Below are 17,095 nucleotides of genomic sequence, written 5' to 3'. Positions count from 1 at the left end.
GGGGTATCTTGAAAGTCAACAAGAAACAAAAAATAAACATTTTTGACCTTGCTGAAACATTAGCAAAAAAAAAAAAAACCACCAATAAGGGGACGTGGGAATTGAGGGGTTACAAGGGTGGGAGGGTCTCCGGGAAATGGCAGCACAGTAGGGACACACAGATGTGCACTCAGCCAACTTGCATTTGAGGTGACAACCCTTTGGGCAATCTTCCCAATGGCCAAGTGACAGACTGCCATTAATACCGTGGTTGTGAAAACCAGCTTGCCTGCCTGGTGGCTTCTCCAAACAACACCTAAGACACTGGCTGCTGAACAAGTTGAAACAAATCAGGTTGCTTTCCCATCAGATTTTAATGCAAATGTTTACTCTTTTCTTCTTTTGGTCTTCATTGTTCCAGGCTGTGGTAAGTTCTCGTTCTCTCTCTCTCTCTCTCTCCCCATTTGCATGTTCTAAAATTCTCACACTTCCCTCTGTATGGTTTTACTGAACCTTAACTTTTTTATGCCAATCAACATTTGGTCCAAAAGTGAGATAACCCTGCTTGCATTCATTTGGAAGTCATCCTGCATTTCTTGAACTAAACTGTGTTTACTCCCATTATCTGAATTACAAAAATGTATCCTTTGTTGCTCATATATAATCTCTTTCTGCACAACTGTAGGTACAGTCTGAAAACCTACATACATGCACACACACTCACACGGGTAAACATGGACACCACGCATCTGAAACATGCGGATAGTAGACTCAGAACTGGAGATTGCCAGCTACTTCAGGCCACTGTGTTGCAGCTGGTTAGGAAGAGCATGGGGTGCTCAGAATTTCAAATTTTGAAGTGGGGGCCACGGATGGGCACCTTTGCAGGTTCCTCAGAGGACACTGCTTTTTCCATATGAGTACTGTGAAGAAACAGGGTTCTCTATTGTGGCGGCTCTGAGCATTCTCAAAGGTGATGGTGATAATTCCCAATGCACAAGCTGAACAGTGGACTAAATCTTTACCCAGGAGGTCAGGTTAAGTCTTCTGAGATGCAGAAAGAAAACATGTAAGAGATTTGGAGGACAAGCGGAGACATAAATAACATGCCAGTACCTGGAGCTCTGGGGCACAGAATTTTCTTTATATTATTTTGAACTATATGAAATTGCCCATATTCAATCATTAGTTTACTGGCAAAAATGGCAACCTCATGTGGTTCAACATAAGTATTGTTGATTTAAGTGGAAAGACAAATTCTTTTGATATCCCCATGTTGTCCACATTCAGCTCTGCTTGTCTGTCCAGTACATACTTTTTTGTAATTCTTTACATCCCTCCCCACATCCATACCACACCAGTATTTTCTACTTTCACTTATAAATTTGGGGTCATGGGTCCTTAACTCACCTACTAAAAGAATACTTGGAAATCCCCGTACTAAATAGACTGAGGGGCAATGGGGAAGGACTGGGGAGAGCTACTTTCAAACATCCTAACTTTGTTCTTTTTGCAGATTCCTCAATAAAATGTGCTGATTGTGTGCCTAGGTTTTTTTTTATTTTAATGCTACCAGTGTCCATGATTATCTTTTATTGATTCCAATTTGAGCTTAAAAGGCAAAGGGGTCGGTCTGTTAAATCTGCAGTCTTGAGTGCATGGCTAAGCATGGTCCTCCATAAGGTCAATCCCCAGCCTCCTCTGAGCAAGGGGAAGATTGGAGGTCGTGCAGATAAGCAGCAGTTTAGAGCCTCAGTCATCATTGTTCAGTGGTTTTCAGATACCTGTCCCAAGACACCGAATGGAGATGGGAACTATGATGTTGAAAAGGAGCAGACAGTGCACTGCACTTCACACGTGGTGACAAAGGAATACCAAAGAGACTTGAACATTCCCCCAAATGTGTGCAGAATAAAGGTTCCAAAGATCTAAGATAAAGTCTTGACCACTTAATTAGCATCATCCCCATGGTCAAAAACAATTCCTTTTTTCATGAGAGTACCTTGTGTCCATGTAAAGTCCACCTTTTGATATCCACACTGGCCTGCCTTGCAATCATGTTTCAAAGATTATGCAAATAGCATATTCAGGAGGCTCTTTGCCTTCACAAAGGCCTCAGGTAAACCTTTAGGGTCCCAGGTGGACTAGCATTTTCATTTCACAGTATTGGCTAGAGTAATTCATGCATTGTCTGTCAGCAATGAACCAGACACTAGAAAACAAGTTGGCCCTTTAACTACACAAGTCTTGCATAGCATGAATTTTCTAATGCAACACCTGGCATCATTGCCTATGGAAATTTCACATAGAACAGCCTATGTAAAGCATCCCCAACGTGTCCCTGAAGTATTTATTTCCAGAGTAATGGGCAGCAGTAGTGATCAAACATCAACTGTAACCAATAAAATCCTTAGGCTCTGCTAGTTAGCATGAAAGCAAGCAAGTATGTGCCATTGCATAACTTAAAATAGCAGATGTCCCTGGAATGAGTTTAAGTGAAAGGCCTGGGGAATTTTGTCCCATTCACCAAAGGATGTAGATTCCTTGGTTCTCGGCCATGCCTACGTGGGGGTAGGTGCATCTCAGAATCTTGATAGGAAGGAGGTTGGGTGAGGAACAATGGTGCATGTGTAGTTTGCAAAACCCCCATCTCCATTTGGGGTGATATAACCTTCTGGCTCCCCACCTATATGAAAGTCACTAATTTAGACAATATACATGTATGATTGAGTTCATATTTACATGGAACCATATCTCTGCCTTCTGGGAGCTTTTCTTCTCTTAGCATGTAGCCTATTATTAATATTTTCTGGCCCATCTTTTATTCACTGATTCCTCTTTCAATGTGTCCCTTTATTTATGGCCTTGGACTCAATCATCTATAACAGCAGGAGGGTTTATATGTGACACCCCAACAATGATCAGGGCTATTGCAAAATTCTGAAGTACCTGAAAAACACCGAAGGAGTGGGTGATGTTAGTTGTCACTTATTGAAGTAACATTTTTATCGCAATCTATTGAAGGTTTATAATGCAGGTGAGTTATCTCTTATGACTCAAAGTCCTTGTTTAACTAGAACAAGTGGTGTTTCTTAACTAAGATCAAGCTGTTTATTGCATGGAGAAATGACATTTTAGAGAATCAGCTTAGCATTAGAAAGACAGAGATCACAATTCCCATTGCCTTGTAATGCGGTCTGCTCGTGACCTGGTGGCTAACACAACAGAGAAGCTGCCCCTGGGTTCTCATCACCTTGTGGCCCTGTTTATAAATCATCTATTTCATGGGCAGAGCTGGACTTGAAACCTTCTTTAAGATAGTGACCCATGGCTCAGGGGGCTTGGCTCTGATGGTTTCCTGGGGTGAAAGGTAAGTACACATTGCCACCGTCTCCAGAGCTGCTGTTGCTCTGGCTACAAAAGCTCTTACACTGTCCCTGGCAAAGAGCAGATTAAATCCTTTATTCTGTTACTCCAGCTCCGTTCTACTGGTTTTATAAAATAGTCTCAACAAGTTTCTATCTGCATGATAGATAGATGATAGATAGATAGATAGATAGATAGATAGATAGATAGATGATAAATAGATAGATGACAGATAGGTAAATAGACTTTAATCACCATTTCTTTCTGATCAGTCACATACCAAAATATTGAAATGAGCATCAATAGACTTCTCTAATAAGAAAAGTATCGTTTCTATGCGAGAGAAAATGAAGGTATGTATTGTAAGTGCTCAAAACTCAGCTAAGCTGTTTCCCTGCACAGGCACTGGAACACAAATTGCTTTACTGACACAGGCGCGTTCTCTTTATTCTGGTCATCGGCCTCCTCCTCGCCGTATGTAACACTCGAGCACTGCCCTTAGAACCTCCCACCAGAGTTCCGAGTCTACTATTTCCCATCCTCCAGACCAAGGGGTGCGGAGGAAAGTCACAGGTCATGACCAAGGCCACAAAGGCCAGAGTAATGGCAATAAATTCCTGCTTCCCACACTCCTTTTCTGCTAACTCTGGGTTCCGAAATGTGTTAGGGGCAAGAATTCCCAATGAAAATGTCTCTTTGTTGCTGGTTTTCACACTGTGGTGAGAAAATCTTTTCCTGGGACTTGGAGACATTTTTCTCACTACAATGAAAGTGATAAATGTTGCTCCAGCTATTGCCCTGGGGGGATACTGGTTGGTGGCCTCAGAAGTCTTATTTCTGTATCCATCAGTCTGTCACTTTTAGCCACTAACTCCTGACCTTGAATCAGACAAAACCCCACAATGACAGAGAAAACATAGCAGGCGGGAAGTTGTGTGGGAAAGGGGCCAGACCTCACCACCCACACAAAGTCTAGAGGAACAGCAGGGAGCTGATTTTCAGAACCCTTTCAACCTTGTATCTCACTTTTATTTAGCAGGTGAGGGTCACGGTACTCATAGTCGTCTGTGTTCAGTCTTAAACATTTCTGAAAGAAACTGTTCAACTGAACACTGTTATTAAAAGCAATCGAAACTTTTCCATTTATTCCTGATGCAAATAGACCTTTTTATTGAGCTGTATGCCCACTACAACTATTTCGTTCATCTGTTTATTCATTTCATAAATGTAGAGTGATGTTCCCCTGTAGACCAGTCACTGTGCCAAACAGTAGACACACCATGTTGAACAAGACATTTTCGTGACATTAAAAAGCCCAAAGTCCTTTCAGGAAATGCACACGGAGAGAGGCAATTAATTCTGTGCTTGACAAGAACGCGTTTGGCTTCCGCAAATACACAGCAACATCCCACTTCTGACACAAAGTACGCTGTTCCTGATGGTCAAGTGTGCATCGGCAAAGCGCCTTCCCACGTAGAGGCGCCATGCAGACGTGAGTTCAATTATTATTCTCAGACCACCTCACATTAGCTGTGAAAACTCCAGCGTGGGAACGTTTGATGCATGTCATTCACATATAATGAATATTATGACATAGTCATAACCATTTTTTTTAAGTAGAGCTAAGATTCTTTGTGACCTCCAGTGTCTTTGCTGGGCCCTCAAAAGCCACTGCCTTGTGGGAAATGTGAGTCAGAAGAAACCAGATGCACTTGGACTCTTAACCCAGACTTCATCTAATACTCTGAGGCCACACGTCCCACCGGAAAAACGCTGTGTCTCTTCAAAGTGAAGGAATTATAAAGGCTGCCTCACTTAGTCATCCGCAAGTAATAGGATCTTTTCTTTCCCATTTCAAACCAGACGGACAAATTAATAGAGGCTAAGACCTACTTGCTCCTGTGACATAAAATGAAGGCACGGTTACTTTACTATTCTTCAACCCTATAAGGTCTAGCTTTGCAAAAATGTAAAATATATAATAAGAGAGTAAATTGAGTAATGAAACTGCATATATCTAGGTTGCATCAGGCCCCTAATGGTAATAATGTAAAGTTAATTTTAAAATAACAGAAGTTGGGCACATACCCCATATACTTTCTGTGATAACAGTACAGGAATTGTGGCTCTTTATCAATGATGATACGGGGTTGCATAGCCACCATTGTGAATAGTTTCAAAGACGTTGAGAAGACCTTGTTAAAGATGATACTGGTCTTTGAAAAACTGCCAAAAATTATTCCAGACTCTGTGTTCTATCCCAGGCTGCCACATGAGGGCAGCCTTCCCCCAAAATACATGCAGCAGGTAATACCATTGATTTCTAGGGAGAAAGTATGCGTGAGATATCCCATGAGTTCTTTGGCCTGGCTAGGGAGTGTTTCCATGGATGACGGATTCTAGCAGGATATTTTGTTTTCTTCACTTGATTTTTCTCTGACTTGCGCTTTATAGGGTGCTAGTTTGCGGCTTGGATGACAACCAACAGACCGCATATGTTGTCCAAGTAAATAAACGGCTTTCGTTTTGCTTGGGATGTGCAATTGGAGTTTTCTAATAAAACTGGCGGTTCACTATGTGTCTTCCATAGGGTTTTTTTGAGGAAGAAGAAGGTAAAGAGTATATTTATAAAGAACCTAAGCTGACCGGTCTGTCTGAGATTTCGCAAAGACTGCTCAAGCTGTATGCAGATAAATTCGGAGCAGACAGTGTGAAGATAATCCAGGATTCCAACAAGGTAGAGGAAAATCAATATTTGTGCAAATGTGGAGAACTGGTTGAATTTTAATTTTTTAAATGTTTTCACTACATTTACTAAAATTTTAAGTCTGGGCCTGACTATGCCGAGTAAACTACCTAAAGTATTTCGGGTGTTCTGCCTGTTTGTTTACTGGCTGGTTGATGGGTGATTATTTTTGAGGAAAACATCATAGGTGTTTATTTGAGTAACCTCTAAATTCCTTACTTTCCCCATAGGTTATTTGCACTTGTATAGCTACCAAAGAGTTAAAGTGATTGGACCCAGTGGTGGACTTGGAGGAAAAAAAGCAAAAATGTATTTCTTTCGTCATGGAGGTCTTCCAGGGTCATACCAATTTTGACGGTATTCTCTGTGATAGTAGCAGACTTGCCGGTTACATTGTATTACCCTGTGAATATCTAATTAACCTCCTCACAGCTTCAGAAAGTAAATGCTTATAGTGTCTGATTAGATTATTCAGAGTCTTCTAATAAGCTTTCATTCCTTTAGCCAATCTCTATCAAGCACCTACTGCCTGCCATCACTGGAACTAGGAACTGGGGCACAGAGACCATCTCCCCGAGCTCCCAGCTCACTGGGGGCTAGGAAGACAAAGCTGTGTGCAAACAGGTCATTAAATAGTGTGCAATGAAGCGCCACAGGAGACATGGTGCAAGTCAAACAGGGAAGCTGGGGGCGACGGTTTCCTGACCAGCTCATCCTGGGCTGCGCAGTGCTTCCCGGGGGAGGTGATGTTTGAGCTGGAAATTGCCCAGTGATAAGGCATTTGCTGGAAGCAGTGGGCATTCTGAGCAGCCCAGCACATGGAATAACAGGGAGGAATGAAAAGAGGAGGTATGTTTACAGAATGACAAGTCTTCAAAACATAGGTTGGATAGAAGAGTATTTCAGTAGGTGGGGCTGGGTCACAAAATAGAGATCTCTTTTTCCCCTGTCCTCCTTTAATAAAGCTGGTGTTCAGGGGAGTCTGGGCATGAGATTGCTTATTCTGGGCAAAAGTTGTTACAAATGTGTTCATCCTTCCCATCCTTATCTAGAAAGGTACAGTCCGCTTCCTCGTAAGGGTGGGCAGAGCCACAGCGATTGTCTTGGGGGCTCCCCTAACCAGAGAGTGCAGACAGATGAGAAAATGGGATGAGAAGAACGCCAGATTTGGAGTCAGAACAACTGGAGTCTTTGTCGCCCCCACCACTCACCACTTACCAGCGTGGTGGTTCCTCCAGAGAAATGAGGGGGCCACTTGGCCCTCCATTCTTTTCTCTGTAAGACAGTGTGATGGCACTCACCTTACAGAGTAGTTATCAGTGCTGTTGCACATAAGTTCGTGAGCTTCCTCAAATCTCTAGAGTTGATTAAGTAGTGAATGAGTAAATAGATGGAAAAAATGGAACAAGTTCGAACATTCTTCAAGGAATCATTAGAAAAGAGACTGAGAATCAACTCTTTCAGCCTCAAAGGAAAGAAAGAGTCATTCCCTGGCTTTTTTCTTGGGACCCTCAGCCTGCCTTCCTTGGTATTTGTCAAGCCTCGCCACCAAAGCAGAGGTAGTAAAGAAATTATACAGAATGGCTTATTGCAGATTAGAGAAGGAATTAAAGCAATGGAAAATAAAAATGTTTGCAATCGTGTGATAGGATACTAAATTAACCTGCTAACAAACCAGGAACCTCCCTCCACGTTACAAGCCCAGAACAATAGCCCCAGTCTGCATACATGGCTGAAAAGTAGAGGGACAAAGAGGTATGTTTCAGCTCTCAAGAAGCTTGTATTCCAAAGGTGAGGACATGCATTACAGAAAAACAAGAAAATACAGGATTAAATAACAGGCCACAGGCAAGTACTTACGTTTCAAAGAGCCTCAGCTGCTGGCAAGCTGGCCCCAATCCTCCCTCCACTGCCATCTGGCGGTTTGACCACAGTCCAGGCAGTCGCTTTTTTTGCAATGACATGACTGCCCATTCTTCCCCAAGGGCACGGAGACAGCCCCCCAGGGTGCCAGCTGAGGGGGCTCTGAGCTTCCTGCCTTTCCTCCAGGAGTCTCTTAGGGCTCACCACTCTTTCGCCATAATGTGTTCACACAGGTAAACCCCAAGGATTTGGACCCCAAATATGCCTACATCCAGGTGACCTATGTCACGCCATTCTTCGAGGAAAAGGAAATAGAGGAACGGAAGACGGACTTTGAAATGCATCACAACATCCACCGCTTTGTGTTCGAGACGCCCTTCACGCTGTCGGGCAAGAAGCACGGCGGCGTGGAGGAGCAGTGCAAGCGGAGGACCGTCCTGACAAGTAGGTGCCGGCCTGCGAGCAGCCGCGAGCTGCGGGTTCCGCGCAGGCCCCTGCCGGGGCTCTATTAGCTAAAGTCATCACAAGTCCCCCAAATGTGCCAACAAGGAAATGTTTGCCCGGAAGAGCAGATTTCCCCCTTCTCTATAATCTGTCCAGAGGGATACCCTGGAGAAGTCAGCCAGAAGAGAAGTTGTTGGTAGAGTTACTTTACACACCTGCTCCTTTAGATCATGCAGTCGATCTTGGCATCAGTGTCCTGGGAAGGGCGTTCTCCACTTCCCTCTCCTGTCCCTCCGAATCTGCCCTCAGTTATTTCAGGATTAGCAGCTCTCAGAATGGCGTACTTTGGGGCAAGGTTCAGTCACTCCGGAACTTGGGTTCCTCATCTGTAAAATGAATGCAAAGGATGGTCAACATCCCTTCCAGGACCATCTAGATCTATTCTGTGAGCTAGTCTCCTTTCATGCAGGCAACAAACACTTAACAAGTGCCTGCTAGGTGTTGGGCACTGTTCTGGCAACTCAAATACATAGAACACGATTCGTGCCCTTGAGGTGCTCACAGAATGATAGGAGAAAGAGCCTGTGAAGCAAGAATTTCAGCTGAGCACCGCGTGAGAAAGGAAATGGGAGCAGAGGAGAGGGGCTCCTGAGGTGGACTGAGGGGGAAGGTGGGCAGAGACGCTCTGGACAAATGATGCCTCAGCTGTCTGAGAGGTGGCAGGCCTGGATTATGCAATAGATAGATAAATAGCAGAGACATCCAAACTAGGGCAAGCGTTCACCTTCAGTAAAGTCTTCCAGAACTTCTGTAACTAAATTATATATATATATATATATATATATATATACACACACACACACATATATATATATTTATAAACCAAAGCCATTATAACATATGCTCTCCAGCATATATTTAAGCATTCTTTATTGTGGTTTGGTGTGGTTTTTATTTGAATTACAAGCTGCGGCAGAAGCTATAATCTTTTCAGCACGGAGTGACTGTAAATCAGGGTCTTACTCCAGCCCTGAGAGCAAGGACGTGGCGAGTGAGGCGTGGGAGAGGGTGGTGGGCGAAGGAGGCTGGGGCAGAAGCTGAGAGGCATGAGGACACGTGCACACACAGGACACAAGATAACTCACGTACACAGACACACGCGGGACGTGCCGTGTGCAGAGGAAACACGGAGGGGAACCTGGACTCGGCACTCACCCGCAGCAGGTAAACTCCCTCCCATTGCCCTTCTGCAGCCAGTCACATGTTTCCCTACGTGAAGAAGAGAATCCAAGTCGTAAGCCAGTCGAGCACAGAGCTGAATCCTATTGAAGTGGCCATAGACGAGATGTCCAAGAAAGTCTCCGAGCTTAACCAGCTCTGCACCATGGAAGAGGTGGACATGATCCGACTGCAGCTCAAACTCCAAGGCAGTGTCAGCGTGAAGGTAAGGAAGCACCGCTCGGGGCCCAGACGCACGTGGCCCGTGGGCCCTGGTCTAACGCACCCTTGACATTTCTTTTACAGAAGTTACATAAGATTAGTTTTCTGCGTGTGGTAACACCTTTATCTGAGTCTTTCAAATTGTGTTTCATTGTAAATGCTCGTGGATGGTGCTGAACACCTGGAGATAAGCCTTTCTTAAGTCTAGTCTAAATAAAAGTCTTCTTCCTCGCCTTCCTTTCCCATCTCCTCTGGATAAACTATGTTTTATATTCTAAATTCTAACATGTCTCTCCTGTAAATATCTGTCACTAAGAGCCTTCTACAACTTTCCAAAAACAAATATTCTTGAAATGTATACCCGTTCGTAAAATGCACATGAATATTTATTGGACTGCCAAGGTCCTGATAGGAAGCAGATGGCCTGCTCACAGTGGGTGGTTAAAGGAAATATAATAAATAGGCTATTTGCAAAATACAAGCAATGTTTAAGAAAACCAGCAGGGGTGGGCATAGGGGCTAGCAAGATGGGGGGCTGCCACCCCTTCCTAGACCTGAAAGCTGAGGAGAAAGAATCACTGGAAGCAGCGAGAAAGTGGGCAGTGCCCACTGATGACAGACAGCCAGACAGACCGACAGACAGAGTCCCTGCTAGAGGACTGAATGGAGGAAGCCCTGGGGCTTCCATAATACCCTACCCAGTCTGAGACCAGGTGAGGCAAGTGAGGCACTCCCCTTGGGCAGAAAATTTAACAAGGGAGGTGGGGGCACATCAGAAAACTCAGTAACCGTGATAAAAAAATATTGTGATGCACTACTTTAAAAAATCAAAACTAATGTCAAAAATTCATCATGGACAAAATATTCACATTTTAAGTAAAAGCAGGCCAGTAACAGTATCCCCTGGAGCTATACTGGAGCCAGAGGCAAAGGAAAAATCGGTAATGTTGATCCTGATACAGACCTGGCTGCCCTCTTCCCTGCCAGCCTCTTGTCTGTATTTCCCATGGCTAACTCAATAATAATAATAATATTATAATAATAACAATAAATTTTCAAAAGCCAGAAGCAAGGGAAGCATTGCCTCCGAAAGGGACAGCTTCCCTCAGCACCCAGCTGAGCGGAGGAAGGGGTGCTCGTTCGCCCACACCAGCAGCACCGGGAGGTCACCGGCACCCGAAGATGGCTCAGACGCAGCCCTGGCCCCCTTGTCCTAGCCCTCACTCCTCCCCAGCTCCACCACCACATTAAAAGATCATAAGCACTAAGGAATATGGATGCCGTCACTAGTGTGAGCATCCTCTTGGGTGTGCGCATGAACGGGGCCTGGCACTGAGCATTCGCACACAATTCCGATCAATGCCACCTTGGGCCAGAGCCTAAGCCAGCCTGTCAAGTGGAGCACAGCACAACAGTGGTGCCCTGCGTGGCATGTACACCACTGCCACCGTGGGAGGTCTTTTATTAACAGTTGCGTGTTTATTTTAATGCTAATAGAAAAAATACTAGCACTTCAAATATTGGGTTTCACAGATGTTTAACTTATATTTATTTGTTTAAGTAAACAAAGGGAATCTAGTTTTCAAAGATATTAAGAAAATAATAGTTCGAGAGGGTAAACGGGGGTTAGATGGTGATGGAAGGAGACTTGGGGTGGTGAACATACAACACAATATACAGATGATGCATTGTACGACTGTACCCCTGAAACCTATGTAATTTTATTAACCAATGTTACCCCCATAAATTCAATTAAAAAAAGAAAATAGTTCGAGCTGTATTTGGATAAGGCGAAGATGGGAAGTGGTGGGCAAGGGACTGAAGTTGGGGAAGATGACAGTGAAGTGTGGAACTCAGATGTGCCCTGCAGCAGCTGATTGACCAGCTGGAGGACAGCTGATGAGACAGATAACAGATTAGTGCACTTCACAAGGATGGGAGAGAATTGGGGTCCCACACGATTGTTGAGCAACTGGCTACTCCTTCTAGCTGCAGAGAGGGCTCCTCTGTGGAAGAAGTGGAGTCATCCTCAGCAAATTCTCTTTCCCCTATAGGTTAATGCTGGGCCAATGGCCTATGCACGGGCTTTTCTTGAAGAACCCAATGCGAAGAAATACCCTGACAACCAAGTAAAGCTTTTGAAGGAAATCTTCAGGTAAGCTTTTCTTTGTGGGCATGTTCTTCTTTGGGCTCCTTCCAACAGGGAGTCACCTGACCAACCCCCTTCGGGGTGACAGAAGCGATCAGCAGCCTGCCTTTGAGTCGCCTCTTTCTGTGGCTGGTTGTTCATGTGCTTTTGTTGTCACAAAAGGCAATTCGCAGACGCATGTGGGCAGGCCCTCGACGTGAACGAGCGCCTCATCAAGGAAGACCAGCTGGAATACCAGGAAGAACTGAGGTCCCATTATAAAGACATGCTCAGCGAACTCTCCGCAATCATGAATGAGCAGGTGAGACTCACCTTGGGTTGGCTCGAGCTGTCCCTTCATAGAAAGTGCCCATCTGCTCCCCAATGCCAGGAGAACTGGAAAGAGCCTCTTTTCTTGCTGCCAAAATCACTGCACCTTACATGAACATCATGCTGCTGACTTGTCTTCTCCCCTGTGCGCAGCCTTGCCTCAAGGCAAAGATCAGGGAAGAGAAAAGGCTGGAGAAAAAAGATGAGGACCCAGATACTTTCCACAGTTTTCAGAGGCGTTTTTCCAGACCATATGAGCTGTTGGTTTTCTTGGACATATAAGCCCCATCAGACACCAAGAAACATTGGGTAGCGTTCCCAGTAGGGTTTACTACCACTCCCTTCACCCCTGATTTAGGAGCTCACCCCGCCCCCCACCACCACCCAGGCTGTGAGGTGGAGTTACATAGTTCTTCCACTAGGGGTCTCTGCACCATACTCAAGAAAAACATCAGAAACAAAGAAGGCATGTTTTTTGAAGGTCAAGATTGCCTCTACAGAGGTTGGGCCTCCTAAAAATGTGCAGAATTGGGATAAAACTCAATCTCCCACCCTTCAAACAAGGCATTCATGACTTCTGGCATGTGCCCAGACTCTTCTATAAGGCTGTGCACAGAATGTGTACATTCAATAATCACAGCCCTTTTTGAATGAAGTGCTGAAAATCAAGTGGGTGGAAAGCAAGTGCTGCTCGTTGGGCTTCCCAGCGCACATAGGCCCTCACTCACCCCGACATCTCATCACCCGTGGTCCCTTCCAGGAGTCAGATGTATGTGTTCTTTACAAATAGTTAAGGGGGAGAACTTACCTACAAATAGTGCCTCATGCACAGTGGCCACTCATTAAACATTAGTCCCCTTCCTTTCCTTAAATGGCCTAACACCGTCACAACTATTCAGGACACATGGAATGTTTCCTATAAATTTTTTATTCTATTTGCTTTTTTCCATATATGCTTCTTTTTTCTTCTTTTCCATCTCTTTCTACCCACATTGTAAGCCATCCATCAAAGCTAGAGAAAGAACTGGCTAATTGACAACCGTTAGAGAGAATTAATCCCCATAGATAGGATTCCTAGAACAGGAGTGTTGGTTTGGGATTAGTAAGAAGCTGATGGGAATTGAGTGCTCAGGAGAGATGCCTTGATAGCATGGGGAACTCATAAATCTGAGAGTGCGACAGAAAGAACAAACAGTGGATCTGAAAGTTGGAAAAGGTGGTGAAGAAATGCTTGTTTCCAACTGTAAATTGCATCTGACCTTGACACTTTGGGCAAAAATGCTTTTCTCTTTTTTTCCTGGCAGCTCTGTTGCAGTCCGTGCTTATACAACTTCTGTTCCTCTGTGTCTAGTATTTCCCTCAGTACTATGAGCAAAAGTGGTATGTTTCTCTTTCCTTATGCCTACTCTGTCTTCTGTGGCCTTCTGGTCTACCTATCTCTTCTTGTCATTTTCCCCAGATACCTCCATAGTGGCTAGGGTTCTCTAAGTTTTTATTTAATTAAAACAACTTTATTTCCATTTCAAGGTAGGTCAAAATGAGGGAAAAGCCTACTGATTCAAGTTAAATTTAACAACTTAGCTTTTAAAAAGAAAATTCATACTTTACCAACTTTTAAAACTATTTGACCTCATTTGTATCCAAAACAAAAACTCACTATACTCCAAAGTGCTAAAACAAAAAGACAAAGACAAGGACCTGGTGATTAATGGGAGAAAAAAAATAACTGATTTTCCAGAAAACCTTTCTAAGAGAAGCAAAATTTGACTCTGTGCTTTCTGCAAAGTGATGCAGAGAAAAGAAGCTGATGGACTGAGCAGGTCTTGTTATTCGGTTATCGAAATAGACCTGTCAGCAGAAATGATAATCTTTCCCTTTGTCCTAAGCTTTTATGGGGACTTGTCCATAGGTCTTTATCTTTGGGACAGTCACCACAACACACATGATATCTTCAAAAAAAAAAGTGTTCCTTAAAGAATGATTTACTCTATTATATAGCTATTTAACATTTCCATCTTAGATTAAAATGAGGACAAAATATTAACTGTAGATGAGATCCTAGAGGAGGGACTATTTAATTGATAATTATCAATCATGAGCATAAGTTATCTATAGCAAAACTATGCTATTTACAGCAAAATAAGCTATTTTCATGACAACCATGTGCTTTGAGTTAGTTGTAATGAATAAGTCCCTGAAATCAGAAATAACTAACAAAAGATAGGGGTTGGTAAAGTACATAGCATTAAAAATGGATATTTATTTTACTTTGTGCTTATAACAAAAAAAATGATGGTTCTCTCAATTTGTTTTCAATGAAAATGCATTGGACCAGAATGGTTGAGTTTGAACTCTAATGGAGCTGGAAGGGCTGGCAAATTTTAGCATAATCCTGTAAGGCTGGAATGAACCATAACCTACAATGTGCAAGTACCTTCATGTACCTATGTATTCATGCAGATGTTCTGGAAACAGGTGCATATATAATGATTTCAGTGAAGAGGGAAAGTCTATCATTGAACTTTTAAAAATAGAAGCATAGTTAGAATGGAGAGACAGACATAGAAATACAAAAATAGAAATAGAATTAATTGTACCATTCACTCCCAGAGTGTGAGCAAAGTGTCAGGTAAAAGGGCAGTCTGGAGGCATTGACTTAGTGAACGAACATCCAATCTAAGGAAAGAGATGGGACAGGATGAAGTGGATGCTGGTGTGCAGAATGGACACCTTGGGGTGAAGTGGTTTGAGCAATGAAAGTGATAGGCAGGCAATAGTTGCCTTTATCGGCAGCCAAAATGCCACACTATTTTACAAATATCCAAAAAGCATAAAGGCTTCTCTGAAGGAAGCCAAAGTAACACATATAAGTATGAATTAAACATGTATGTAAGATACTCATCTGGAGTTTGTTTCCACATTTGGAAGGACAAAGGCAGAGTGAAGTCAACCATGGTAATGGGCATCAAACAAAATACACAGAGAAAAGAACAGATCCGCTCTGTTACGGTGCCAAGCAGGCGAGATGCAAAGGCATATTGCTCTTAGGGTTTTACATACTCTTTGGAAACATTATTTGCCAGATTATTTAAGCAGAACTTGTGACATTGACAATGAGCATGAATTGGTCATAAAGGATGCTGGGTGCTCAGTGGGGATAGTAGTGGCACTTCTATCTTGGAAGATCAGAGCTAATACATAATAATGTGTGGAGTTAGTGGGAAAATCTCCATAACGAAGAATTTAAAATATCCATTGTCCCTTCTGTACAGAGATACATTATAGAGGTGCCTGGGTGTTTTATCATTGTTGATAGTGTTTACATATCATTAGAACAGATCTAACAGGAAAGTATTATATAAGCATATTAACATAATTTTCAAAAGTATATTTTTTCTCATATTTCCATTAATGCAAACATTTAAATAAGGTTTCAGTTGTCTCCCCTTTTTGGTAGATGTCGACAATATAAATTATACACTTTCAGAATAAAATAAAATTCTGGAATTATTCAGATATATTCATAAGGTTTATTCAAACATTTATAAATTTACACCCACTAGTTGAAGAGTATTGTGACAATACTTTAAATCTTGCCAAAACAGCTCTGACACGGGCTTGGAAAGTCTTCAGATCTACTTTGATAAGTGCATTTTCAACATTTGCAGATTTCCTGTGATAAATTTTTTAAAAGTCACTTCTCTGGGTTTTAATTTTGTGTTTGGAGATATTAACATGAACCTACCCATTGCGTTCTTTTGTTGTACTGTGTCTCGTCCTGCCTTAAGATCACGTGCCGGGACGAGCCATCAAAGCGAGGAGTGGAGCGAACGTGCTCTCGAATAATTAGCAAGGGGACCCTAGCTCTGCCCACGGTCTCCATCTCGCCGAGTGCAGAAGTTTGAGCAAGGGTCTGCAACATCGGACACACCTCTACAAGAACTTTCTGAACTTGCAGCTAATCTCGGGGAAGAGAAGCCAGATTTAATTTATTTGAAGTTTTTAATGTTAATTTTTTTTTTTACCTCGCTAGCTTGAGAATTTTGCCAGTCTCTGGATTTGCACATTTCCTAAGATTTTTTTTTCTTTGAGCAGTGTTAAACAAGCGTTCAAGCCAAGATGAATATTTGCCATGAAATTCCAATGAACGAGCAGCTCAAAAGCAAACCTTAGTTTGCTGTCAGTTACAATATGTTCAATACCAAGTCCTCGTACACATATTTTAAAGGTCAAAATGAATGTTTTTGTAACATTTAAGCATATTTCAAATGTAAATAAGAGATTGTAAAATATATGGTTTTTACCAAATTTAAAAGAAAGTTTTTAGTTGATACTTAGAACATGCTAAAATTATATGAATAACATTTCAGATACCGTAATATTAAAATATTTGTGTATGTGTACAAAAGTGTTGATAAATACTAATCTTTACAGTTTGTGGAGTTCCTTTATTTGTAATATATGTGCTCTTAAAAGCAATGGGTTGTGAAATTATGGAAGTATTTTGTTGTTAATAGGAATAAAAAGTACAATTACTTTGCATTTTGTTCCCTCCTGAAGAGTGGATGAGTTGCTACTACAAGCGGTTTGTTGGACTGGGCATGTGTTGAATGCAGTCCCATACTCACTGCTTACGATGCCACACCAAGAAGACAGGCCAGGGGTTTCCAGACCGAGGATATTAGTAGACTAATGTGGAGATGATATCATGAATGAGAATCTCGAGGGCTGTTTGTAATTATTAAGGCTATTCACAAATATTCCATCTCTACATTCTGTAAACTTGTGGTAGGACGGCA

The 17,095-nt window shown here is 42.6% G+C and overlaps 1 protein-coding gene across 7 annotated transcripts in view; it reads left to right on the top strand.

Annotated features, from left to right (window-relative positions):
- The window catches only part of DOCK10 (dedicator of cytokinesis 10), a 227,671-nt gene extending 210,833 nt beyond the window's left edge, over positions 1 to 16,838 (top strand). For 3 of the 7 annotated variants that reach the window (XM_053919129.2, XM_045198211.2, XM_024563982.3), the window contains exons 51-56: positions 5,936 to 6,082; positions 8,188 to 8,398; positions 9,652 to 9,842; positions 11,893 to 11,993; positions 12,150 to 12,288; positions 16,085 to 16,838. In XM_053919129.2, the coding sequence (XP_053775104.1) occupies positions 5,936 to 6,082; positions 8,188 to 8,398; positions 9,652 to 9,842; positions 11,893 to 11,993; positions 12,150 to 12,288; positions 16,085 to 16,201 (906 nt within the window). In that variant the 3' untranslated portion in view covers positions 16,202 to 16,838. The other 4 variants (XM_045198210.2, XM_045198209.3, XM_053919128.2 and 1 more) reach the window with 2 other exon arrangements.
- The last annotated feature ends 257 nt before the right edge of the window (positions 16,839 to 17,095 follow it).

The sequence above is a fragment of the Desmodus rotundus genome, chromosome 2 (genome assembly GCF_022682495.2).
Source record: "Desmodus rotundus isolate HL8 chromosome 2, HLdesRot8A.1, whole genome shotgun sequence".
Taxonomy (NCBI): domain Eukaryota; kingdom Metazoa; phylum Chordata; class Mammalia; order Chiroptera; family Phyllostomidae; genus Desmodus; species Desmodus rotundus.
Note: the sequence above shows the minus strand (reverse complement) of the source record. Positions and strands in the feature narration are given on the sequence as shown.